General features: G+C 41.8%; 1 protein-coding gene, 1 long non-coding RNA gene and 1 other non-coding gene across 6 annotated transcripts in view; 2 read left to right on the top strand and 1 right to left on the bottom strand.

Moving 5' to 3' along the window:
- Positions 1 to 27,670, bottom strand: part of LOC140497142 (lysosomal alpha-glucosidase-like) — a 74,305-nt gene that overhangs the window by 42,214 nt on the left and 4,421 nt on the right. For 2 of the 4 annotated variants that reach the window (XM_072597726.1, XM_072597725.1), the window contains exons 2-8: positions 14,506 to 14,560; positions 14,146 to 14,383; positions 12,024 to 12,581; positions 10,268 to 10,413; positions 8,088 to 8,253; positions 6,639 to 6,735; positions 2,545 to 2,664 (exon numbers count right to left, since the gene is read on the bottom strand). In XM_072597726.1, coding sequence (XP_072453827.1) covers positions 2,545 to 2,664; positions 6,639 to 6,735; positions 8,088 to 8,253; positions 10,268 to 10,413; positions 12,024 to 12,581; positions 14,146 to 14,169 — 1,111 coding nt within the window. In that variant the 5' untranslated portion in view covers positions 14,170 to 14,383; positions 14,506 to 14,560. The remainder of the gene's footprint in view (positions 1 to 2,544; positions 2,665 to 6,638; positions 6,736 to 8,087; positions 8,254 to 10,267; positions 10,414 to 12,023; positions 12,582 to 14,145; positions 14,384 to 14,505; positions 14,561 to 27,670) is intronic. The other 2 variants (XM_072597727.1, XM_072597728.1) reach the window with 1 other exon arrangement.
- On the top strand, positions 1,666 to 1,772 carry LOC140497980 (U6 spliceosomal RNA). Its single transcript, XR_011964975.1, has one exon. It is a non-coding gene; the product is annotated as a U6 spliceosomal RNA (small nuclear RNA).
- On the top strand, positions 23,450 to 26,044 carry LOC140497146 (uncharacterized). Its single transcript, XR_011964545.1, has 2 exons — positions 23,450 to 23,720; positions 25,197 to 26,044. It is a non-coding gene; the product is annotated as an uncharacterized lncRNA (long non-coding RNA).

Raw genomic sequence — 27,670 nt, 5'->3', positions numbered from 1 at the left:
TAAGTCAATCAGTGGGGAAAGTTCATTATTGTTGTTTTCAGTCAAGTCCGATTCTTCATGACCCCATTTGGGGTCTTTTTGGCAAAGATACTGGAATGGCTTGCCATTTCTTTCTCCAGCTCATTTTATGGAAGAGGAAACTAAAGCAAAAAGAGTTAAGTGACTTGCCAGAGTCACATAGTAAGTGTCTGAGGCCAGATTTAAACTCAAAAGGTGCATCTTCCTGACTTTAGACTGGGGACTCTATCCACTGTGCAACCTACATTCCCATTACTGATCAGGTATGAGGGGAAGGAGAATGGAGGGGAAGGATTGAGAAAGGTTTCATGAAGGAGGCAGGTTTGAGATACCCTTTAAAGGATGGCTAGGAACTCAGGCAAAGACTCAAAGGATGGGTGAAGGCACACAGGTGGAGGGAGGGCACAATGGTACATTTGGCGAACATGGAGACCATGTGGAGAGCAGTACTGTGAGATAAGGTGGGAATGATGTAGTGACACCAAACTGAGGAGGATTCTGAAAGCTATGTAACGTAACTAAAACCTAATTGCGTGCACTAGTGAACCACAGCAGGTTTTTGAGAAAAGAAATGCTGTGAACAGATAGATGCACAATAAAGATTATTCCAGCAGCATGAAATGAGGGGTAGCTAGGAAGGAAAAAAGACTGGAGGCAAAAAAGACTTGTTAAAGAACTCTGATAATGCCAACAGTTATGCTACCCACCACTGAGAAGCAGTGGGATCAGGGTGCAGAATTAGACTCTCTCTCTCTCTCTCTCTCTCTCTCTCTCTCTCTCTCTCTCTCTCTCTCTCTCTCTCTCTCTCCTCTTTCTTTCTCTCTCTTTCTCTCCCTCCCTCTTTCTCTTTCTCTCTCCACACACACACATACACATTCATATACACACATATTATTTATTCCAAGATATTATGCTTTATCTTTTTGTTGTTCTTTAGTAATTTCAGTTATATCTGACTCTTTGTGACCCCATTTTGGGGTTTTCTTGGCAATGACACTGGAGTGGTTTGCCATATCCTTCTCCAGCTCATTTTACAGATAAGGAAGCTGAGGCAGAGTTAAGTGACTTCCCCATAATCACATAGCTAACAAGTATCTGCATTTGAACTCCGGAAGATGTCTTCCTGATTTCAAGCCCAGTGCTCATGGTACCACCTAGCTGCTCAAAAGGTTTTGTGTGTGTGTGAGTGATTGTGTGTGTGTGTGTGAGTACAGTGCAGAAATTTGTTTTGCTTGACGATGCATATTTGAGTTACTGTTATTATTTTCCCAGAGGGAACAGAAGTGGGAGGGAGAAAAAAATAGATTTTTTGTTACCTAAAATTTGTATTTCCCTGAACGTCTAGTATAACGTTCTAATAAGCATTTGCAGAGTGAATGAGTGATTGAATGGCTCCTCAGCTTCTCGTATCCTTTTATAACAAGGCAGAAGCTCACGTTGGGCAGAGGGAGGCTGAGAGAACATTTTCACACAGGAGCGTCCAAGGACATGCTCTCCAGACTCCTTATGCCCATGCCTGGGGTTTGTCTTCCACATAGAAAATCCTAGCCAAAGATGCCAGTCAGCCAGCTGTCATCCACCGCTGAAACACTATTTGAAGGGGCAGCCAACTCATCCTCTAGCTGCCCTCAAGAAATAGGGAGGGAGGTGCTCTCTCTTGTAGCACACGTACTAAAACTGGAACGATACAGAGAAGATTAGTATGGCTCCTGTATAAGGATGACATATACATTTGTGAAGTATTCCATATTTAAAAAAAAGAAAAAGGAAAAGGGAGGTAAGTTAGACTCATTGAAGGTTCACCATGTTGGAAAAGGGAATTGTTATTTGCCTGAATCTCTCCTGTATTTTCCTTTCTCTTTTCCAATATGGCTGATGTTCAATGAGTCCATATTGAATGTGATTAGTTCTTAAACAAGAGGGGTGGACAGAGAAGAATGGGTAAATATCCAAGAGGCCAGGTCACTGGGGAGCATTTCCAGGACCACTGCTGCTACTTCACCTTGGAAAAGTTCAAAAAATATTTAGGCCACTGAGCAAATGCCAAATTTCCTTTTAAGATGCTCTAACCTTAACTGCACAGAAAAATTTACAAGGTGTTCCAAGGGTACTTTTTAAGCCCAAATCAGTGGGACAGAGCTCTGTCCTTAAGGACTCATGAGAGATCCCTGCTACCTTCTTTTCATGCACAATTTGAAAACTCATCTGTAATCCATTTATTTACTGAAAGATAACTAAATTGCCTGCCCTCCCTTCTCATTCCCTCTTGTCTTCTCTATGGATTCTAGCCAGTTTGGCATTTCTACAGCAACAACCACCTTTCAGGGACAGGGAAGAGAGCAAGTGATAATACCTGTCTTACTGACAGAGAAAGATGAGGCAGAGAATCTAAGGAGGTGACTGAGTCATAATGGATGGGACTGAGGGCAGACACCAAGGTCACTCTAGGCAGGATTTTATGAAAAGGCAACACTAAAAACCAGGGCAAAAGGGAGATGTAGAGGAGAAACAGGTGGGGATACTCACCGATGACCTGCTGGTATTGCTGGACAACAGAGCTTGGATCTGGCCCCAAGAAGATGTAAAAATCCAGAATTCCACCCACAGTCCTCCATGTCAGGGCAGGAGCAGGCTGCAGAACCACCTCTTGGGAAAGAAATAGAGAAGAGAAGTTAGTATCATCTTATGGTGGTATAGTACATAGAGTGCTGCACCTTGAATCAGGAAGCCCTAAGTTCAAATCCAACCACAGACGTTTACCTACTGTGTGATCCTGAGTAAGTCACTTAACCTTATTTGTCTCAGTTTCTTCATCTGTAAAATGAGTTGGAGAAGGAAATGGAAAATCCCTCTAGTATCTTTGCAAAAAAAACCCCAAAGGGGGTCATGAAGAATCAGTCACAACTGAACGGCAATACTGGGATCCAGATGCCTTGAAAGTATGATGTGTTCCCTTTTACTTCAATAACAGGGACTGGATTTATGTTTTCATTTGTACAGGGAACTTCCTGGCTAGGAAATGCTCTCTACCCATGCAAGTTGGCCCATTTTCTGCAATATATAGTCTAAATGGGTTTCCTAGAGCATTGAGAGGTTAATTGATTTGGCCAAGGTAACATAACTAGCATGTGAAAGAGGTGACACTTAAACCTAGGTCTTCCTGACTGCAAAGCCAGCTTTCTATCCACAATGCCATACTGACTGTCATCTCAAGGAGAGAAGCAAGTAATCGATGATGGCTTTGGGGAAGGAAGCTTGAAGCTGCTGACGCTACTGATTGGAGCAAGGTCATATTGGTCGTCCCTGGTAACTGCAGGATGGGGGGAGGGGAGCAGGGCAAGGGAGTGAAAGGCCTTGAGTCCTTGTAAAGATCAACTAGGGGAACTGGCGAGGTTTCACTTAAAGGGATACAGGAGCAGCCTTCAGGCATTTGAAGGGTTGCCACGTGGAAGAGAGATAGATCATGTTTGGTTTGGCCCTAGAGGACAGATCAGGAGCTCGTATGGAAATTTCAAAGAAGGAAACTTGGGCCTAACTAGCCTCTGCCTCATCTAACAATTGTTATGTGACACAGAAAGAAACAATCCAAGGAAAAAGAACTAGCTTTGGAGTCAAAAGTTGGGTTCCTCAGCTGGTAGTCCTGGGTCCTGATGTCAACTTCACCATACCCCTTTATGTATCATTCAAAAGTCATTTAGTCTTTTTGGGTTGCAGTTTTTCCCATCTGTGAAATGGGAACGCTAAGCCTTGACCTGCTCACTCAAGAGACCAATTCTGAAGATATGTAGGATTCCATAGGTAACTGAATTAGGAGCCAGGAGACCTAGGCTCTAATTCTAGCCCAGTCACTGAGCTGGGACAGTTACTTTCATCTCACTAAATCTGTTTCCTCATCTTTAAAATGCATTCCCTATCTCATAGGGTTATTATGAGGATCAGGTGGGTTCATGTACACAAAGCATTTTGTACATCTTAAATGAATGTTAGCTGTTAACACACTGTGTGTTTATTGAACATACTTTTTACTGGGTATCAGAGAAGCAGAGAATGGCAGAGTTGAAAAGGATGTCAGACGTGGCGGTGTTTTCATTCATAATAATAATGAAGGCAATAGCTAACATTTATATTTATTTCAGCACTCCACAAACTTCAGAGTGCTTTACAAATTTGACTACATTTGATCCTCATCACAACCTTTGAGGTAAGTGCTATTATTATACCCATTTTACAGATAAGGAAACTGAGGCTGAGTGAGGTTAACTGACTTGCCGAGGGACACACAGCTAGGAAGTACCCAAGGCAGAGTCTGAACTCAGGTCTTCCTGACTCCAACTCTAGCACTGTGTCCACTACCCCAACTAACTGCCTAAATGCATTTATTCATTCAACAAGCATTTATTCAGAGACTTATAAATGACAGGCACCATAGATCTGCAAGGACCAAAAATAAAAGAGTCCCTCCCATCAAGGAAATGACATTTTACAGATAAGGAGACTAAAGTCAAGGAAGGTAAAGAGATTTGCCCAATTACACAACAAATTAATGGAAAAGGCAGGTCTAGAACCTGCGCCTTCTACCTGTATGTCTAAATATGGGTAATAGTAAGCTGTATTTTTACAACTAAGATTCATATTCATTGCTAGATGGCTCCCCACCTGCTAGTCAAGTCTTAGGTCAGGAGATCAGCAACTCCTGCTCTGAGGTAGGCAAGGATGCCATATTTCATCCCCAAAGAAAGAGGGGAGGCATGAGGAAACTCACTCCCCTGGTCAGCAGTTGGGCTATTGGCTCACAAGAAGGCCTACAAAGGCCACCACTCAACCTGAAGAGGGTCCAGCTGTGTGCAGAGCACACTGTGGGTTTCTATCTCCAAACCCCAGAAGCTGCCCTTGCCCCAAGGGCTTGAAAACATTTCTTCTCTGAGGATACTGAGGCAGTGGGGGAAGGGATTGGAGAGGTGCAGGGAGCCAGAGAAGGGGCACAAGGCAAAGTGGAGTTTTAAGCAAATGATTCAGCACGTGTGTGTGTGTGTGTGTGTGTGTGTGTGTGTGTGTGTGTGTGTGTGTGTGTGTGTGTGGTTAAACTGCTCAGAAATTGCTAAAGAACCAGGCCCAAGTCAGGAAACAGATGTCTCACTCAGTTCTCTGAGTCTTGGGCTATTTCTCTTGCCCCAAATTAGCCCTGAAAAATTGGGGTCTTCTCTGTTTATATCCAAGGCCAGAAGGTCTCAGCAGTAAAGATCCCAGACCCTCCACATTCATCTAACCAAGTCAAAAAGAAAGCCTTGGTTGTAACAACTAACCAACCTTTCTTTGGCATCCCCCACAAAGAATGTTCTCCCTCCTTTCTTTCCTGGGTTCATTCATTCATTAAGCATTCTAAATGATTTTGCTTCTGTAACATCTTTCACGTAGAATCCTTCTCTCCTCTGACACTGCCGCCAACCTGGCACAAGCCCACATCATATCAAGCTTGGACTGTTGCAGTAGCCTGCTGGTGGGTCTCTATACCTCAAGTCTCTCCCCATTCCAGCCCACCTTTCCTCAGCTGTTAATTATCCCAAAGTACTCATCTGACCATGTCACTCCAATACAAACGCCTCTGTTTGGTATTCAAAACCCTTTACAAACTATCCCCCTCCTGCCTTTCCAGTCTTCTCACACTTCAGACTCCTCACAGACTCTTCAAACCAGTGACACTAGCCTCCCTGCTGTTCTTCAGATAAGACACTCCATCTCCAGACTCCAGGCGATTTCACAGGCTGTGCTCCATACATGGAAGACTTTTCTTTCTCATCTCTCCCTTCTGGTTTTTTTCAAGTCCCAGCTAAAATCATAGCTTCTCTGAGGAACTCTTCCTAATCCTTCTTAATTCTAGTGCCTTTCCTGATATTCCCTTCAATTTATCCTGTATTGATGGGCAGCTAGGTGGTGAAATAGGAAGAGCACTGAGTCTGGATTTAGGAAGACCTGAGTTCAAATTCAGCCTCACATACTAGCTGGGTAACCCTGAGCAAGTCACTTAATCCTGTTAACCTCAGTTTCCTCATCTGTAAATGAGCTGGAGAAGGAAATAGCAAATCCCAAATGGGGTCGCAAAGAGTCAGAAACAATTGAACAACAGTACAAAATCATTTTATCTTGTTTGTACATAAGTGTTTGCATGTGTTCTCCCCTGTTATCCTGAATTCCCTGAGAGCAGGGATCGTCTTTTACCTCTTTGTACATCTATTGCTTAGGAAGGTGCTTGGTGCAGAGTAGGCACTAAATAAATAAAAAAATAGTAGGTGCTTATTAACTGATTAGCAAAACAAGTCTAACCTCTTCCACATGATCCAATTTCTCTTCCATATAATCTAGTCTCTTTCACATATGCTGTCTTCTGCTGCTATTTTGCTTTTCATTCATGCATACCTTAGTGCCATGGTCCAACCTGTAAGTCTCTTGAGGGAAAGGAATCTGTCTTAGTCATTTTTTATCACTTATGGCATCCAGTACAGGGCCTTGTACATAGCAGGCACACAGTAGATACTTGCTGATCATTTTAATGGCATAGGAACTGTTATATCCTGACTACTTCACCAAGAAGATGCTCCAGAGAAACAGAAGTCCCAACTTACCCATGGCATTGCTATTCAGGAGGAAAACACCATGAGCAGAACCTGCCTCCTCCATACTCAGGTAGAAAGGGTGCACCCCATAAAGGTTGTATGACTCCTGTGAATGAAATAAATTTGGTGAGAATATCTACTTGCTTTTCCTTTACTGGGTCCCTAAAGCGATTAAAGGGTTTGGGAAGGAGAGGAGTAGGTCAAGAACAGTCAACAGTATGTCCCTCCAAGCTCATTCTAGCTCCAGTTAATCCAAATAGAGCTCCCACTTAAGAAGTCTGACTCCACCACTGGACAGCAGGCAAAGGGAGAATATAGTTCACTCCTGGGGCTAGTGATCCTAAGGCAAGATTAAGCACAATGTAAATAATTTTGCCCCAGGGAGGGAACATAGATGTAGAATTGCTTTTAGGATTTAGATTGCAAAAAGGGGATTAAGTTTAAAGGAGAGCAAGGCAATGGAAAGAAAAGGGTATAGGAATGAAGAAGGGAGGGAGGAGAAAAAGAAAAGCACTGAAAGAAATAGATATATTAGATCCCAGGAAAGAGTGTGGTTTCAACAACACATCCCTAACTCCCTGTGGGATGTTCCTTTATTTGGGCCTAGGTTTTCTCAACTATAAAATGAAGTTTGTTATTCAATCATTTTTAACTCCTCATGACCCCATCTAGGGTTTTCTTGGCAAAGACACTGCAGTGGTTTGTCATTTCCTTCCCCAGTTAACTTTACAGATGTGAGGAAACTGGGCAAACAAGGTTAGGTGACTTGCCCAGAGTTACACAGCTAGTAGGTGTCTGAGGCTAGATTTGAACTCAGGAAGTGAATCTTCCTGACTCCAGGCCTGCACTCTATCCACTGTACCACCTAGCTGCCCCTATGAAGAGGCTATACTAAATGATTGCTAAGATTCCTTCTATATGCAAAATCATGCGTCTGTCAATGGGAAATATCAGAGGAGATCTTATATGCAGAAATATTCTGATAAGCTTTCCCTATAATAGTAATAATGGAGCCATATAATTTTAGGGAATAGTATACAGACCTGGAGAGGCAGGGACATTAGCAAAATATCCAGACTAGAAATCTCTAGAACCCAGGAAGGCTCTAGTTTCGTACTTCCAACTGGAGTACCAGATGCTCCTGGCTTTGAAAGGCTCAAGAGACTTTATTAGGGAAACTAGAAAATTACTTACCAGAGGCTCCCTCAACTCCCTTAGGCCACTAGAAAAAGGTACACTCAGCTGTGAATTTCAGATCCTCACATCTAGATGCTGAGTACTCATTGGAAATAATCCCATCCACTAAGAGGTTAAGGGCTTAGCTATCTGGTGGCTCTCTCAGAGGATGCGTGGAAGAGCCTCATAGACTGAAAATATAACCTAAGGGAGGTGAGGGTGGAAGGTTAGGGGGAATGGAAGAGGAATGAGGGTAGGAAATGGACTATGGAAAATGGCTACCGTGGGTGGGACATCCCGGGCCCAGAAACTCAGGGTGGTCCAGTTGAAGTGGTGAAGAAAGCCATGGCGATGCTCTCCGAGCCCATAGAGGAACTCAGATGGAAGAACGGTGGAAATTTGGAGAAACTGGTCAGCAAAGATTAATGGAGCCACAGTTGTGTTCAACCTGGAGAAGAAAGGTATGAAAGGGTAGGGAAGGATGGAGAAGTGGGATACGGAAGGGCAGAGGGAAGGAATGAGAAAGGGAGATAATGAAAAGGGAGAGAGGGAAAAGCAACAGAGAGAACTTGGGGGAAAGGGTTTTGGAAAATAAAAAAAATGTGGGAAGCAAAGAAGGGAGATCATGGGAGGAAAGTGGGATGGATGGGGAGGAAAGGAAGAATCTCGGTAAGCCTATTACATTTACCAAAGTGTTTCCCCAATGGCTAACTATATTTAGTAAAGACTTCACCAACCACTGAAAAACCAGGAGCCATCACTATTGGGTTTCCAAACCATGACTCAGAAATGCTAGTAACGTTTGGACATTCATCTTTAGCTGATCGTAGGGTGGGGAAAGAAGTGTGTGTGTGTGTGTGTGTGTCTAGGTGGGGGTGAGTGGGTAGGTTTAACAATTATTGAGTATCAAGAAGAGATAATGGGGTTGACCCTAACGCTAGAAAGACTCTGTCCTAATCTCAAGTTGAGGTATCAAGTGTTTTCTCTGCTAATTAAAGTTTCTATGGAGGAGGTTTTTAGTTGGAATTGGGATAGCAGGAATTCCATTCTAACAAGGCTAGAAGACCCTCAGCCCTCAGAGGAAAAGATGAGAAAGGGGAGAGGTGGGACAAGGAGGGAAGGACTTCTAGTCAGTCAAGGCAAAAGGAAATTGATGTACAGAAACTAGAGGGAGAAAAGTCAAGGGTTTTGTCTTCTGGGCTGCTATTTCTGACTCTAGTGTTATGGTATGCTTCTGATTTGGAACATAGCTTCTCCTCAGACCCTGGTTCCTCTACCTGATGAGATGCTGCCCAAATCAGAGTATCTTCTCAGGCAGTGGACTTGATTGAAATGAAAGAAATTTGGCCCCAAGTCAGCTTCCTGGAGAGAATGTTCCCTTCCTTATACACTGCTGAAGGTAGTGGGGCAGAGGTGGAAGATCGCCAGACTGGAAGAAGTCAGAAGACTTGGCTCCAAGAACCAGCTCTTCACAGATCAACTGAATTGATCAACTTGAGCAAGCCATCTAATTTCTTTGGGTTTCAATTTCTTCTTTTGTAAAGTTAGAGGGTGGGATTATACAGCCTATACAGTCCCTTCTAGCTCAAACAGTCTATGATTTTTTGATCTCTAAGATCCCCTTCTGCTGAGATTAATAATAAATAGCTAACATTTTTATGGCTTTTTAAGGTTTGCAAAGCTCATTACTTATATTATCTCAGTTGATCCTCAGAACAACCCTGTGAGGTGGGTGCTGTTGTTATCCTCAATTTATAGATGAGAAAATGTTAGAAGTTAAATGACTTGCCCAGGGTCACACAACTAGTATGTGTCTGAGGTAGGATTTGAACTCAGATTTTCCTGATTCTAAGTCCAGTAATCAATCTACTATGCCACATGGCTGCTTCTCTCCAAGACATAACATCTTTCCTAAATTGTATGAAAGCAATTAGCCCTCAAGATAGTAAAAGACCTGCAGTGAACTCAATTCATTGGCTGTGAGCAAAAGAGGTCTTCTATAAATAAACAAAGGTCAAGGGGAAATGGTGAGAGATCTCTTCTCTAAGATGTTTCTAACCTTATAGGTCATTCAGTACTCTAGAGCAATGGTATCATATTTGAAAACAGATCCCTGAAGGCTGCAAATGACTTAGAAAACCACAAATTAACATTGTCTATGTCTTACTGCATTTTTGCTTATTTTTGTTAAACATTTCCCACTTATATTTTAATATGGTTAGAATTTGACATGAATTCTCTAGTACTCTATACTGCTCTAGAGTGCAGTATGCTATCTGGGCCAATGTGAGGTTGGACCTAAAAACCTGAGTCAAAGTCTGATGATAAACTAACCCACTCCTTTCAGGGGCATCCTCAGGAACAGGTAGATCAGGGCTGCAGGCCTTTACAAAAATGGTGGAAGGAGAACATATGCAAACACTCTCAAATGGAGAAAGAGAAAAACCAGAGGAAAGTCTCACAATACAACTCCTGACCCCCGACGTTTCACCAAAATCCCAAAGGGATCCCTGGAGAAATCAAGGCTGTAGAGAGGATTCTCTGCTTTTTTCATGGCTGGTAGAACTTCCAGAGGCACCTCAAATCTGGAGTTGTTGGGATCAGTCAGCTGTGACAAAGAGAAAGACAGCAGAAGTGACCGTGTGGCATTCAGATGGGACACACATGCTCACATGTGGAAAGTAGAAACGGGGCCCAGAGAGAGGCTGCTTGCAGTGGAGTGGGGAGTAGAGAGATAAGGGAATCTGCTGAGTCTCCTGAGGCAAACAGATGAATAGCCACCCCACCCCCACCTTGTCCCTTTTCCTTTTTCTCCACACCACCATCTCATTTCTCCTATCTCCCAGAAACAGTCTTCCTGACCTCATCTGAAAGTTGCCAGTCACATTAACAGAGTGAAGTGCAAAGTAGCTGAGATCAAGAGAAAATTGTCCACAGCATATATTCTGGGTGAAAGCTTGGAGACAAGCTAATTCCCAATTTTAGGTCCCCCCTTTGACACACACTGGCTGTGTGGCCACAAGCGAGTTAAGTCACCAAATCTTTCAATGACCCCAGACAGCTGCATCTAAGATGACAAGACCAGTGACTGACCAACATCAGTGAAGTGCATTTCTAGATGAGATGTTCTCCATTGAAATCATGGATCCAGACCTTTGTAATTGGCTTGTTCATCAGGGTTCAAGCTGCCTCTGACATATACTGGCTATGGGACCTTGGGCAAGTCCGGGTATATCAGTGCCACCAGGCAATACGTCAAGACCATAATTTGCATATGTTGACAAGCTTGCTAGAGGGAATTTTCTCACCTGGAGTTCCTTGTGGTTGTTCAGTCATATCTGACTCTTCGTGACCCCATGGACCAAACTGTCCATGGGGTTTTCTTGGCAAAAAGAATAGTTTGCCATTTCCTTTTCCAGTCAATTAAGACACACAGAGGTTAAGTGACTTGTCCAGGGTGCCACAGCTAGTAAATGTCTAAGGCCGGATTTGAACCCAAGTCTTTGGGACTCTAGGTGCAGTACTCTATCCACTGAGCTACCTAACTGCCTCTTTAGAGCAGGGAAATTATAGGTCCATACCACGTTCCCTTCCATTTCTGGGTTGAGGGTTGAGATGGGGAGAAAAGAAGCTAGGAGAGGTGGAGGCAGATTTTTATGCATTGTTACATCACACTTAAAGTTAAACTTATCATTTTGAAGTCAGGAAGACTTTAACATTAGATCTGGAGAAAAGCTCCAAGTGACCTCAGTGTCACACACTTCGAGTCAAGAGGACAAGGTTCAAATCCTTGTTCCGATGCTTAGTGACCTGTGGGACATTGTTATTTAGTTACTTTCAGTCATGTCCAACTCTTCGTGGCCTCATTGGGGGTTTTCTTGGCTGAGATAGGGGAGTGGTTTGCCATTTCCTTCTCCAGCTCATTTTACAGATGAGGAAACTGAGGCAAGCGAGTATGAGTGACTTGCCCATGAGTGACTGAGGCTGGATTTGTACTCAGGAAGGTGATTCTTCCTGACTCCAGGTCTGGCACTCTATCCACTTCACCCCCTTGCTGCTCTATGTGTCCTTGAGAAAGTCATTTCATCTCATTAGGCCTTAGTTTCCACATTTTTAAGGTGAGGGAGCTGGACTAGACTGAGATCCCCAAGTTACCTTCTATCTCTAAATTTATGATTCTACCATGCTATGATGAAGAGAAAGACATAATTCTCCCACCTTGATGTGTAGCCGTGTGTCTGTCTCCAAATCTACCTGCAGCTGTAACTCTAGCACATCGTGGGGGTAATAGGTCTTCACTGTCCTCATCAGCACACCCAGGAAACCTAGCTCAGTCCTGTTCAATGTTTTCAAGGTGTAGCTGGGGAAATCAGGGGGGTAGAAGCACCAGGGTGGTCCTCCCTGGCTGTTGCTCTGCAGGAAGCAACAACCTCTCTTCTGACAGAGTTCTGGGGTCACCACTGTGTCTCGTTCAGGGTAGCAGTCAAATCGTTGGGACTCAGGAACAGAGATACACTTCCCTGGAGACTTCACAGGAAGTCTCCTCACACTGATGGCCCAGAAGGTGCCCCCCAACAGGGCAGCTCCCACTATCACAACAGCCCCTAGGTACTGCCACCTGAGGAACAGGGTCTTCTTGGCAGCAGGGGAGCCAGGCTCGCTTCCCTCCTCTTCCTCTTCTTCTTCCTCCTCTCCATGAGGACCAGGGGCATGAGTCATACGGGTAGGCAACTTGCGGTATGATTTCATTGTCAGTTCAGAGGATGGAGAAGAAGCCTGGGGAGCAGGGAAATTGGGGAAAAAAACATAAAAGGAAAATATCTTAACTTCACAGAAGTGCAATCAACAGAAATAGAAAACCATGATTGTTTGGGGACACTGTGTATTTCCTGTTGGTGACCCAAAAGAATCCTACCCTTAAAGAACAGGAGCAAGGCTCTCTCAGGATTAGCACAGATTTGCCTGGAATCTAAATGCTCTGTTTCTCAATCTCCGGTCCTGGGACTCTCCTCTTCATAAAAGGTTACAAAGTGCAATAGACTCGAAGCATAAATGCGTAACCAGGAATAGCAAACGAGGGAAATCTGTTATTATGCGTCCTGTAAACCCGAAACGCTGCACCTGGGATGGAGGTCATCTAACTCCTTGTTATTACTGGGAACGTGGGAGAGGGGTAAGATGAAATTCATGGATTTCTAGCTAATCTAGAAAATTCACTTCTAGATAGAGTTCTGGCTTTCTCCCTCATCAAATCTGGACTGGGATGGGCGAAGATGATGGTGGCTGGGCTATGTACCTCAGTTGGCTACATGGTACAATGCACATAGCACCAGTCCTGGAGTCAGGAAGACTCATCGTCCTGAGTTCAAATCTGACCTCAGACACTTACTAGCTGTGTGATGCTGGGCAAGCCACTTTACCCTGGTTACCTCAGTTTCTTCATCTATAAAATGAGCTGAAGAAAGAAATGGGAAACCACTCCAGTATCTTTGCCAAAAAAACCCCAAATGGGGTCACAATTGACCAACAAGGGTTATAATTTGGTGAAGACTTAGTTTTCTGATAAGCTGCTAAGAGAGATCTGAGTCTCATATTTACATATATCTCCCATCAACCTCTATACCTTTCCAAGGCAAAAGAATAGACTTAGTCATATATTTGCATGCATTCAATTCAATGTAATCCAATTCCGTACATATTCAATTAAGCAACTGCCATGTCTAGGCACTGTCCTAGGAGCTAGAGACATGAAGCCAAAAAAAAAAAGAAATAACCCAGGAACTCACACCTAAGATAGACCCTATGTCATTTCTTTTCCCCTTCAAGTCTCCTTTGAACCTGATTTTTCCTGAATAAAGATGGAGGATGGTTGGTGGGTGAGGAGAGAATATGTTGTGATTTGCATCAAGCTCCCACTGTTGGGAGGCTGCTTTATAGAGTAGAAAGAACATTCACTGTGCTGTCAGAAGACTTACATTCAAATTCCACCTCCCACAGTGCCTGTGTAACCCAGGGAAACATAACTGAGTCTCATGGCCTCAGTTTCCTTATTTGTAAACTGAGGGGCCGATATTTGATGGCTTTTGAGACCTCAGGGGGATCCCATCTTGCCAGGGATGCTGGGTGAATGTTATAAGGAAGATATGCTGTCTAAACCAAGTCTTCTACCCTTTGGCTAATGCCCAATAAGTTAGGGTCCAGACACACTCAGAGCCACCTCTGGGCTTCTTTGTTCATCTGAGATTCTACTGCTTCCTCCTTTCTCCATAACTAGATTAAAGGACTCTGCATATGACATCCATATTAGTCATAAGTGGTGCTCCTCAATGCTATTAGTTACCTGGGTGTGGCTACTATGGTTCATTTTGTTCCCAGATGACAAAGCCTTGTCCTCAGTGCCTTAAAGAGAGCTCTTTGAACCAGGCCCTGACAAACTGGATGGCCTTGAGCTACTCCCAGCATCAATCCTCAGCCTTCTCTCTGTATGAAGGAGCCAAGAGGTTTTCTCACCGAGGGTCTGATCAGGAAAACCTATGCAAAAACATCCCACCAGTTTGGGTAGTAACAGTACGAGGCAGCTAGGGAGGTAAACAGAGGACAAATCAAGCATATATTGACGTATCAAACAGCCCTGCTGGAAGCCAAGTGATTTGTTTAAGATGTCTACTTTTATTATGAACATGGCTGCAAAAAAACTCACCTGAGAGGAAATTTTGGCAGAGAGAATTTGCCTCTAGCAAGAGTGGGAAGAGGCCCTGTGGAGAGAAGAGGTTATGTGAATAAATAAAATCATTTTCTTTGAGAACTTAACTTTGTATGCATTTTGCATTTACGAATCTGTGTTATGTTATGTGTGTTATGCCTTCCTCTCCCTGTCCCCTCTAGAATATAGGATCTTGAAGACAGGATCGTTTCAGTTTTGTCTTTCTATTTCTCTCACACCCCTACAGTGCCTGACAAATAGTGGGTGCTGTTTGTTCAAGTTTAAATTATTTCATTCTTCACTCTTATTTCATTCATTCATTCATTCAACAATAAGTGTTTTCTAACTGAATGAATCATGAATCATTTGTAGATGGAGAAGTCCATTTCTGTCCTATCTATCTTCACTTCTACTCCCCAGATTTAGTTTGAAATGTAGGGTTAGGGACATCATGCATCATGCTTCTTTCCCCTATGTTGTAAAAAGAACCCTAGCATATGGCCCTTCCTAAACTACAACCAACGTCCTTTGATCCATGGGAGAGGGAAAACATCCTATGAATAACCATTTGGCCTGTCTGACAAGTTGGGACTTAACCATCACCAAAATGGGTCGTATGATTTCAACAGTGATTCCCAAACAGAATGATAACCTGGCAAAGCCTGAAAGGATACTGTAGAAAGAGACACACATTCTCTGTCAGATGGCCATGAAGAAAAATCTCTAAAGAATAAAGTAGATAAATATCTTCTTCTCCTGGGCCCCTGACTAACCTTTGGACATTCAGTTCAAAGGGAAGACACTAAGGAAGAAATGAACATTAGCTAATGTAGTTACAGTAGCTTGATTGAGAAAAAAATGCGATTGGTGAAGAGGAGGAGAAAATAATTATTACTAATATTTATGTAAGCACTTAAAGGTTTGTAAAACACTATATATGTTATCTCATTTGATCCTCACAACAACCCCTGAAAGTAGGTGCTACTATTATCCCCATTTTACAGATGAGGAAATTGAGGCTGAGAGAGGTCAAATAACTTACCCAGGGTCACAAAGCTAGTAAGTTAGGCAGCATTCAAACTCAAATCTTCCTGACTCCATATCTAGTACTCTACCTGCTGAGCCACTTAGCTGCCTTTTTACTCCTAAGAAAAAAGTCCACTTTGGACTCCACATCTAAGGTTTTTTCTTTTTATTTAATTTGAAGGATTTGTTGTTATTGAGGGTTTTTTTTTTTTTAAGTGACCATATAAGAACAGCATGGACAAAAACAAGAAAAGAAATCTGACCAAGTCAGAGCTACAGAACCATGGAATATATGAGTTGCAAGGGACTCTAGAGACCATGTAGTTCTGGATTTGGCAAAATACAACCAGAGGACAAAATCTAGTCCTCCGTCTGTTTTTATATGGCCTATGAGCTAAGAATGTTGGGTTTTGCTTTTACATTTTTAAGTACCACAACTTCATTTTTAAGATGGTAAAAAAAAACAACACCTCACCCTCAGTCCACAGGTGTATAAAAACAGGCAGCTGTCAGTAGTTTGCTTCCCCACCCCCATCTCCTCAATCGGTAGTTCAATTCTCTCATCCCAGAAAAGGGGAATCTGAGGCACCATGGAAGGAAGCAGTTCTACCCAAAGTCACAGAGCTAATCAGCTGCAGAAAGCCAGACCTATTAACCCGGCTTTGTTGAATCTTAATGCTCCTTCCAACATCTTTTTGGAGTCAGAGGATGATTCAAGTAACAGAGCTGGAAAGAACCTTGAAAGAAATCCTCTAGTTTAAACAGTTTAAGAAGTGCTGCAGGGGTTATGAGTGGAAAGTTTAAGATACCCTGTTTCTAGTCTAAAATCCTTGTGTACTGATGGAGAAACTGAGACCCCATGGAGGTTAAATGACTCTCTCAAGACTGTTGTTGTTCACCCATGTTTGACTCTTGGCGACCCTTCTGGCATTTTCTTGGCAGAGCTATTGGACTGGTTTGCCATTTCCTTCTCCAGCTCATTTTTACAGATAAGGAAACTGAAGCAAGCGGGGTTAAGTGACTTGCCCAGCTGGTAAGTAAGGCCAAATATGAACCAGGGTCTTCCTGCTTCTAGGCCTAGTGCTTGATTCATTGTGCCAACTAACTGCCCTTCTCAAGATCACCACAGTGGTAATTAGAAGAGTTTCCATTTGAAGCCTGGTTCCCTGCCTCCAGTGGGCAGCTGGGTAGCACAGTGGATAGAGCGTTGGGCCTGAAGTCAGGAAGACATGATTTCAAATCCTATCTCAGACACTTTCTAGCTATGTGATCCTGGTAAGTCAGATCCTTACTGTGTACAATGAGCTAGAGAAGGAAATGGTAAACCACTCCAGTATTTTTTCCAAGAAAACCCCAAATGGGGTCACAAAGAGTCGGAAATGACGAAAACGACTCAACAATTAAACCTCTGACTCCAAAGTTACCAGGGGCTCTTCCCTGCCCTTTACCTCTCCTCATTCCCTTCTGTTGATTCTTGACCTTGAGATTCAATTCAATCAAGGGGACGACAAAAATCTAGCTCCTTCTCACCCCACTCCCTTCTTTTTGTCTAAGCTCCTTTTCTGAAAATAAGGCTATTCCTGCTGGACTCTGGTGTACGAGTCACAAAACCATAATAAGTTTTCATTGTTTTACTTAAAAGTTTATTCTGTCCTCATGTGTTTGCCAGCTTTGGCAAAAACTAAGTGGTGTTCTATGCTTGGAAATTCTGCAGGCTCCATTGGGAACAAGCTTTAAAAACTTTCCAAGGCCACTTCAGTAAGTAAATGTGAGGCTAGTGTCTGAACTATACTGTAAAACTCAGTTTAAAATGACATGAAGGACAAAAAAAAAAAAAACAACTCACGTCACTACAGATCTGCATTATCAAAACAGGGGCCCCCGGCATGGGGTCTGTGTGGACCTTTTAAATCTATATATACATATTTTGATGACTGTATTTCAATATCATTGGACCCCTTCATAATTCTTCGTATTTCATTTTATGCATTTAAAAACATAGGGCAGTGAGGTAGCACAGTGGATAGAGTATCTTGCCTAGAGTCAGAAAGACTCATTGGTTGCTGTTGAGTTGCTTCAGTCACGTCCAACACTTCATGAGAAGTCTGAGGCCGGATTTGAACTCAGGAAGATGAGTCTTCCTAACCCCAGGCCCAACACTCTATCCACTTCACCACCTAGCTGCTTGAAGATGCATCTCCTTGAGTTCAATTCTGGCCTCATACAATTGCTAGCTGTGTCATCCTGGGTAAGTCACTTAACCCCGAATGCCTCAGTTTCTTTATCTGTAAAATGAGGAAATGACAAACCATTTCAGTATCTTTGCCAAGAAAACCCCAAATAAGGTCACAAAAGTCAGTCTCAGGTGAAACAACTGAACACTTTAAAAACAATTCTTCAAAGGGATCCACAGCCTTCACCAGATTGCCAAAGGGATCAAGGATATTAAAAAAATTAAGAACCCCAGCACTAAAATAACTAACAGCCACAAAGCATTTTTATCATTTACAAAGCATTGCGATGTTGTGGTAATGTTATCCTATCCTATTTTACAGCTGAGAAAACTGAGATCCAGAAGAGATTTGCCTATGGTCATATGGTTCATAGTTGGAGAGGTAACATTTGAACCCAGTTTTTCCAGCCTCCATCTGATACTCCAACCACCATGCCACACTATTCTTCTAACTAGCAGCTCCTGACTTTGTGAGATTAAGTCACTTAGCTTATCCGAGTCTCTGTTTTCTCATCTATAAAATGGATATAGTGATGCTTATACTGTCTTCCTTTCACAGTTGCTGTGGATAAAGTGCTTTGTTAACCTTGAAGTACAGCAGAAAAGCAAGTTATTATTTCAGAGGGAAAGCTGTTCCTAAGCAATAGAAAGAGGCTGAGGAGATTGAGCTGGGCAGTCAAAGGTCCCTCCCACAGCACCTAAACACAAAACAGAACAAAACCAAATAAAAATTGTCCTCAATTTTTTTTTTCCTTTCCAATGTTTTTCCAACTCTTTCATTCCCCAGAATGAGGTGTTAAGTTTTGAGTCTGAAAAGGATGGGGTGGGAACGTGGGAACAGTGGAAGGAGTCATTCTGTGTTGCCTGGAAAACCTTGACTGGTTTAAACTAGAAAGTGACTTGCAAACAATTTTCATAGAAAAAAAAAGTTAGGGGTTGGGGTGGTAGACTGCAGGGGAAGAAAGCATACTAATTCTGGGAAAAATAGCCCCAGTAGGAAAGAGCTTCAAGTTTGTACTTCCTGGGGCTCTATGATCTATGAGCTGGGATCTTTCTTTTCTTGATGTTCCCCTTCACTTTACTTTGGGGCTAATCAGAGGACCAAGAATAGGAATTGGAACTAGAAGGGACCTTAGCAGTCATTTTGCAGATAAGTAAATTTTTTCCTAAAAAAGCAAAGTGACTTTCCCAAGCGTCACACAGATAGTAAGAAACAGACTCTGCTTTTGAATCCTCTGATGGCAAATCCAGCATTTTCTTTGTAAAACTGCATCTTGTAAAAGGGGAATACTCTAAAATTTGGCTATAGGGATAGATTAGCCCTGGGGCCTGGAGTGCCAGGATCAGAAGTCTATGCTTTGTAGGGTGAGCCAAAAAGGAGGTGATAGGAGATTTGAAAATAATAATAACTAGCATTTTAATAGTTCAAGGTTTGCGATAACACTTTTACAAATAATAACTCATTTGATCCTCACAAGGAGGATGGTGCTATTATTATCCCCATTTTACAGATGAGGAAACTGAGGCAGACAGAAGTTAAGTGCACAGTGTCACACAGCTAACAAGTGCCTGAGGTGGAATTTGAACTCAGGACCAACAATCTATCCACTGTGCCATCTTGAGGAGTGGCATGATTATAGAAATCTGCTAGAAGAAAAAAAAGTAGTCCCTTGTGGTCTTGTCCAGTCTAGGTTGACCCAACAATATTAGCAGATGATAAAACTGCTCTATAAAGGGCTTCCTGAGGAACACTTTAGGCAAGTGATTATGGCTAGAAAGTCTCATATCTGTTAGATTCTGACCTCTTAGAGGTCAGGAATATGTGCTTTGCACTTCCTAAACTACAAGAACATATTCTATGTTCTCTCTAAGTGTTCCCTGATGTAACTGCTGATGTCAATTACTAATGGGTTGACAGAATCTAAGAACTTCCCTGAGCGTATGCATCTTTGCATCTAGGTATATGTATGTGTGTGTATATATGCATGTATGTGAATATATATAATGTGTATACACACGCATAAGATGTATAGTTTATATTTGCATATAGTTGTATGTATGTATATATTCATGAATCTTTGAATATGTTTGTATATGTGTATCTGTACATGTACCTAAATAAGATTATATATCATATATACATATCTTGATATCTATATAGATGCATATATATGCATCTTTGAATACGTGTGCGCATATATGTGTGTGTGTGTGTGTGTGTGTGTGTGTGTGTGTGTGTGTATGGATATATATATATTTGTGTGTGTGTTTGCCCAGGGCTCTTGAAAGACCAGTCAGCACCTGCAATTCCCTTGGAAATACCTGGATACATGGTGCCATATGTACCATGTGGGATGTTTACATGTTACAATTGCTGGCTCATTAATATTTATTTTTATTTTTTAATTCAAAATACAAAGAACTGCTGATTCATTAAAACAGCTTCTTTCATTTAAGAGAGCAATTTAGAAATACACAGGAGGGTTCTTCATGTAAAATGCCCACCCAAGGAGACTTTAGAGCTCTGGACTTGGATCTTTTAATAACTCTGACTTTAAGCAAGCCACAGAATGACAGAATCTGAGCATGGGGAAGGATCTCAAAGACCATCTAGCCCTATCCAAACCTAAATGAGAGAATTCCCAGACAAGTGGTTATCCAACCTCCCTTTGAAAACCTCCCAAGGTATCCCAGTCTAAATAATTGTCCAGCCCTAAATAATAGGAAATTTGTTTCCTTCTAGCAAGCCCCAAGACATTGATAGATAGATAGATAGACAGACAGATAGATAGACAGATAGATGGATGGATAGATGGATGATATATACATATATATATATATATGTATGTGTATATGTATACATAAAATCTACCCATCTAACTGCCCCCACTATTCCTAGTTCTGTCATCTGAGGTCAAGCAATGTGAGCCAAATGCTCTTCTGCATAAAAGCCCTGAGGGGCAGTGATAATGACATCCCCACCTCCAACCCCTAAATCCTGTCTTTTTTGGACGAAACACTGTTCATTCTTTCATAGGGGTTAAAATACTTGGTGGAGGGAGGGAAGAATACTTGAAAACAGGAAGACCTGAGTTCAAATGCTCATTCCAATACCTAGTGACTATGAGATCCTAAACAAGACACTTAATCACTACTTACCTCAGTTTCTTCATTTGTAAAATGAGGATGATAATGGCAGCTACCAGATTTTTTTGTGAAGATAAAAACTATTATCTCTCTCTACACACACACATACACATATATGTATGCACATACACACACACGTAAGTGTATTTTACATATATATAATGTATTTTGGCCTAAATTTCAACATGTTTTATAGATAGATAGATAGATAGATGTGGATAATATTTTGAAAACCTTAAAGATGTATATGCATTTGCATATGTTTGTATAGTATATATATATGCTCATAATCACATATATGTATAGTATATATATGTATTCATACACACATATATTCATATAAACATTATGGTTTTTGATCCCTTCACCATACTGGTTACCCTTTTCTGGAAACTTTCCTTGGCAATGTCTTTCCTAAAATGTGGCACCAGAACTGAATGCAATGGATCAGAGATGAGCTGACCTGGGCAAATAACAGTGGGATTATCACCATTCTTAGTGGCATGGAGTGGGCTGGAAGATTATTTATGAAGCACAGTTCTAAGCTTTGGGACTAATTACAAAGAGAAAATGGAGACAATTCCTGCCTCCATGGATGTCATAATCTAAGGCCAGGTTGTTCTTAGATTCTGACAGAGAAAGCAGCAGGGCAAATAGCAGAGGGAGAGAAGAGGGGGTCAGCATTTAGCTAACAGTGGGTGCCTTGTACCTGGCAGGAACTGGACAATGAGGAGAAGAAGGACAGGTTGTGGAAGAGAGACATCCATCCATGACTCGACTCGATGATGACAGATGCTTCTGGTTCATCTTTAATGTTCTGGACAATATGTCTTTCTTAAAGCAGCCTAGTATTGAATTAGCTTTTTGGGGGAGTGGGAGGTGGGAAAGGAACTTGTTGACATGAATTAATGCCCTTTCCTCTCTGGTCCACACCCAGGTGATTTTTTTTAACTCCTTACTTTCCCCCAATTTACACAATCTTTATTCCATTCAATTTAATACACACTTATTAAAATATCTACTAAGTGCAGCACTGCCATCATAGGTCCTGGGGAAATGCAAAGTTTTAAAATGAGGTACAGTTCCCACCCTAGTGCTACTTGAAGTCTTATATGAATAAATGACACATACACCAATAACTATAAAACCTAAATGAATAAGAGATGGGCAAGTGAAGCATTATGAAATAATGAGGATTAGGTAGAAAGGTTTAGGAAAGAAATAAGTTTTTCAAGTTTCTAACAGAGAGATAATTTAACTCGATATGAATTTATTAAGTATCTATAGTATACAGAGCACTGTGTTATGTGAAGACACGAAGCTTATATAAGACAGGATTCCTGCCTTCATTGAATTTATAGACTAGTAGTAGGTATGATATAAGTACAGATGTGTAAAATATGTATTACTTGCTATGTTCATTAGGGAGATACAAATAATCACAGCTGATATTTGTGTAACACTTTAAAGTTTGAAAAAATGTTGTAGATACATTATCTCATTTGATCCTCACCACCTTCTTGTGAATAATACTAGAGGTATTATTATTCCTATTTCACAGATGAGGAAACTCAGGCTGAGAGGTTAGGTGAATTGCCACTGGTCACATGTCAGTGGTGGAGTTTCAACTATGGTCTTCATGAGTCTGGTATTCCTGCTACTACCTCTGAGAAAATGTTGATTATGGGCTGGTGAGGGAGAGATGGATGGGGATCAAGGAAGATATTGCACTTGGGCTGGGCTTTAAATGACGAATAGAAATCTAACAGGCAAAGAAAAGTAGGGAAAATATCTCAGGTACCAGGAATAGCATGGGCAAAGACCCAGAGCCTGCCAAGTATGAACAGACCAATATAGTTGGAGCATGGTGATCAGTAGTATGACACAAGGCTGGAAAGATAGGGCAGTAGCCCATTGTGGAAAGTCTTGAATACCTGGCTAAGAAATTGAACTTTATCTAGTTGGCAACAGGGATTAATCCACTAAAGATATCTGAATAAAATAAGCAAATGATCACATTTATGCATAAGGGAAATTAGCCTTCCAACAGTGTGGAAGGTGGGCATGGGGTGTAGGAGGAGAGAGGGACATTGTGGAGGTAGGAAGAGCTTTCTTTATATCTAAATCTCCATCTGTTAAAAAGATGAAAACATTGTCTGCCACTAGCCAAAAGGAACAGTGTAAGAAATTACATGGAGCATCATCATTGTTATCACCACCACCATCATCTGAACCGCTGGAGGACCCAGGTTTAGCTTCATGCCATGATAAGGCCATCCAAGTAGGAATCTCCTTCAGAGATTTATGAGTCTACTATTCCATAAATGCATGAATAGTCAGTCAGTCAGTAAATATTTATTAAGCGCCTCCTATGTGCCAGACACTGTGCTAAACTCTGGGAATACAAAGAAACAGTAAAAGACAGCCTCTGCTCTCAGGGAGTTCACAGTTTAATGGGGAGACAACATGCAATAAACAACTATTGACAAAGATTCTAGATAGGACACATTAGAGACAATGTCCAGACAGAAGGCACTAGAATAAAAGGGGATCAGGAAAGGCTTCCTGTAGAATGTGGGATTTTAGCTGGGATTTGAGGGAAGTCAGAGAAGCCAGAAGGTAGTGAGAAGGAAGGAGAGACTTCCAGGCTTGGGGGATGAGGGGTGGGGCGCAGAAGACAGTCAGTGAAAATGTCTGGAGGTGGGAAATGGAGTGTCTTGTTTGAGGAAGAACACAGAAGTCGGTGTCCTTTGGATCTCAGAGTACATGGGGGATGGAGGGTGCAAGGTGTAAGAAGATTCAAAAGGTAAATATGGACAGATTATGAAGGGATTTGAACAACAAACAGGTAATTTTATGTGTGATCCTGGAGGTAAGTAGGGGTTGGAACTGTGCTTTAGCAAGGTCACTGAAGGCTGAGTAGAAGATGAACTGGAGTAGGGGGAGACTTGTGGCAGGCAGACAAACCATCAGACTCTATAAAAATCCATGTATGAGGTGGGCAGGACCTTAAACAGGATGGAAGTACTGTCAGAGGAGACTTTACAAAGGCAAAAAAAAAAATAAGCCTTGACAACCAATTGGATTGGGAGGAGGGGGATGTGAGAGAATGAGGAGATGAGAATGATATTTAAGTTGCAAGCCTGGGTGACTGGGAGGATGGTGCTACCCTCAACAGTAAGGGAAGTTAAGAAAAGGGAAGGGTTTTGCAGGGGAAAAATAACGAATTCAGTTTTGGACATGGTGAGTTTAAGGTGTCTGTAGAACATGGTGTAGAGACATTCATTATTAGGCAGTTAGATATGTGGGACTGGAGGCAAGTAGAGAGTTTTAGATTAGATAAGTAGATCTGCGAATTATCATCATGGAGATAATAACTGAATCTATGGAAGCTGATGAGATCACCAAATGAAATAGTATATGGGGAGAAGAGAAGAGGCCTAGGATGTTGCCCTGTGGGGCACCCAACGATAAATGGTATGACGTAGACGCAAATCTAGCAAAGGTGACTGAGGAGTAGTTAAATAAATAAGAGAACCAGGAAAAAGTAGTGTCATAAAAACCTAGAGAGAAGATGGTATCAAGTAGAAAAGGGTGACTGATATTGTCAAAGGCTAAAGAGAGGTCAAGAAGGATAAGAACTGAGAAAAGGCCATCAGATTTGTCAATTAGAAGATATTTGGTAAGTTTGGAGGGAGTACTTTTCAACTGAATGGGTGTTGTCCTTCATTCTCAGAGGACCAAAATGACATCACTATGGTTAGAGTCAAGTTACAATGTGTCCCGCTGTAGCTGTTCAGACCAATACAAACTCAGAATGCTCTACCATAGGTCAGGCAAAAATAGTCCATGTGAACATTTGGGGTGGAGTTGCTAAATTTGACATTTGGGGTGTGGTTGACTGCAGGGTGGGCTCTCTGCCTGCCTCAGCAATCAGGCTAAGGTAGAGTAAGCAGACAATTTCTAGGGCACCTTTTCTAGCCTCTTCCTCACACCAAGAGATGAGCAGGGAGATCCTTAAAAGGCTGCTCAGATACTCAGGGCTGCTGAATCTCATTGCTGCTTCCAATGAGAAGACAACCCTGTGGCCTGGGCTGTCTGGGTAGAGGACTATGAGTACAGCTCCCAAGGTATCCGCACCTGCTGCTTCATCACTTCCCTGTCACCACAGAACTTTGAGATAGGTAAAATGGAATGGGTGTTGTTTTTTGATTCGTGCATAAATTGGATTCAAGTGAGGCAGAATTTCACTAAGTCGTTTACCTCACTCTCTCTTCCACAGTTATCACAGTCCAGTGGCAGGAGAGTGTGAAGACAACTGGTGGTGGCTCAAGATGCAGAGGATGACCCTGGTCTCTGATGTCTAACCAAACTCTAAACGTTCCACAGCACCTGCTTCAGATGCCTTCATTGCCATTGGGACAAACTGTTCTCATCTGTCCATTCCACCAGGGCAAGTCTTCATATGCTTGGGATAGACACACCCCTAACTCACCAATGGGTTTGAGACCCCTCAGTCACCCTCAACCTGGTTTAGTCTGTCTGCCAAAATGGTTTACTGGGATGCTCCAGCTTCTTGGAGTCACAGGGAGAGTTAGGTGGAACTGGTGGATACTAAATGTTGGAAAGCAGTCCTAAAAAGGACTCACCAGCCCTCACACCAGAGGTACTAGTCTTAATAAAGCCATACTGTAGAGTTAAGAAGAAAGTCAGAGAAAATGAAATGGAAACTCGTACTGTAGATGGTCCTCTAGAAGAGTTTCAACATAAAAGAGAAGAGAGATATGGGATAATATCCAGGAGGGATGGATGGATCAAGAGAGGTGTTTTTTTTGAGGATGAAGGAGACATCGGCATGTTTGAAGGCAGTAGAGAAGCAGTCTGTAGATAGGAAGGGATTGAAAATTAGTGAGTGGGGATGGTGGAGGAGGCAGTCTGCTGGAAATGACTGAATGGAAAAGGAGCCCTTGTGCATATAAAGGAGTTTGTCTTGACAAGAAGAAGAATCTCATGTTTAGTTAATTTCTGCTAAGACGTAACAGTCATCCTTCCCTCTACATTTATTTCTCCTCACTTACTTTCCCTCCTTCTTAACTTCTCCATTTGCTCCTTTTCATTTTCCCCCTCCTCTTCTTTTTCCACTTTTCTTCTTGGGACTCATCATTCATTTTTAAAAAAAACTAGTTTAATTAATGTCCTTTGTTTTTATGTCACAGTCATTTCTGGAAATAATCCCCTCCCCCTACACAAATCAAGCCTCCCTTCTAACAAAGTTAAGCAAAAACATAACCCACTTCTTACAACATATACAACATTCTGCCCTAATGGTATTCATTATTCTTAAATAAACAAAAACTTCACAACTAAAAACTAAATTAGCTGTTTTCTTTCCTAGCTTTCTTCTTGACTTTCCATTACCCAGGACCTCATCTTCCTTATGTGAGAACTGGTAATGACATTCCTTTGCCCAAAACCCTTCAGTGTTTCCCAATGGTCCAGTGAGTCAAGTTCAAATTTCTTAGCTTAGTATTTATTCTCTGAGGTCCTTTGCGGTCTGCTGCTGTCCAGATCTTTTCACCCTTTTTATCTCATGCTCCTCTGTACTTCTCTCCAAGTATTTTATATTCCAACTAAACTGGACTGTAGTTCCTGCTATAGACCCTATGTTCTAGCCTCCTAGTCGTGCTTGGCTTATACTATTCCTTTGTGTCTAAGATGTCGCTCAGTTCTCCTCTGTTAAATTCTTACCCATTCTTTATAGCCCAAATGAAATACTACCTCCTTATGAAACTTTTAAACTAGACAGCTAATATGGATTTCCTTCTATGTTTTGCTTGCCTCATCTATTTCACTGACCAACTTTTATTTTTAGCCTTTTTATTCTAACTTATCTCATTCTAAAAAATAATTATTGCTTTATAAAATAATTTGAGATCTGATCATGTTAAACCTTCTTGCCTACTTTCCCTTGTTATTTCCCTCAATATTTAGGTACCATTTTTTTGTTCCTCCATGTATATTATTTTGTTCCATTACATAAAATAGTTGACCATTCAACAGGCATTTGTATCATGTGCCAAGAACTGTGTCAGAAAGGGTCCCTGCCTGGGGTGACCTTACATTCCAGTAGAGAAAACATGTACATGAATGCATGGTCACATATAAAAACAAAAAGTATACAAAGTATAACCACGGCGATTAATTACATTAGCAGTTGTGGGGGGGGAGGCGGTGTTAGGAAAGACCTCGTGTAGGAGGCTGCATCTGGCTGAGCTTTGAAGGAAGCTATTGATCCATTTGGTACAGTTGGGACTCAGTCAGTGTCAATAATGATTCTGCACAAGTGACCTCATGTATTCAAAGTTATAATTATGTAAAATATGGTTAAGGTGATTAACATAGCAGGCAACCCTTAGATTAACCTGAATAGTATGGCCAGGTCATAAACATTGACTTTCTTCAATTATATAGGTCACCCTTTATTTCAGTGAAGATTGTTTATAGTTAGAAGTCTCAAATTCTCTGTGTGTCTTGGTAGGCACGAAGGATTTTCTAATCACCCCAGTCCTTAGTGACCTTTCACACTTGAATTTAAACATTTTAAACTTCTTGAGGGCAAGAACTGTCTTGTCTCTTTTTGTATCCCTGGCACTTAACACTGTACTGGGCACAGAGTAAGTGACTAATAAATAGACTGACTGATGGCATGGTACAGTTACCTGGGCACCGACTACACTCTCTGCTACTAGACTATAA

This window comes from Notamacropus eugenii, chromosome 3, assembly GCF_028372415.1.
Source record: "Notamacropus eugenii isolate mMacEug1 chromosome 3, mMacEug1.pri_v2, whole genome shotgun sequence".
Taxonomy (NCBI): Eukaryota; Metazoa; Chordata; class Mammalia; order Diprotodontia; family Macropodidae; genus Notamacropus; species Notamacropus eugenii.
Note: the sequence above shows the minus strand (reverse complement) of the source record. Positions and strands in the feature narration are given on the sequence as shown.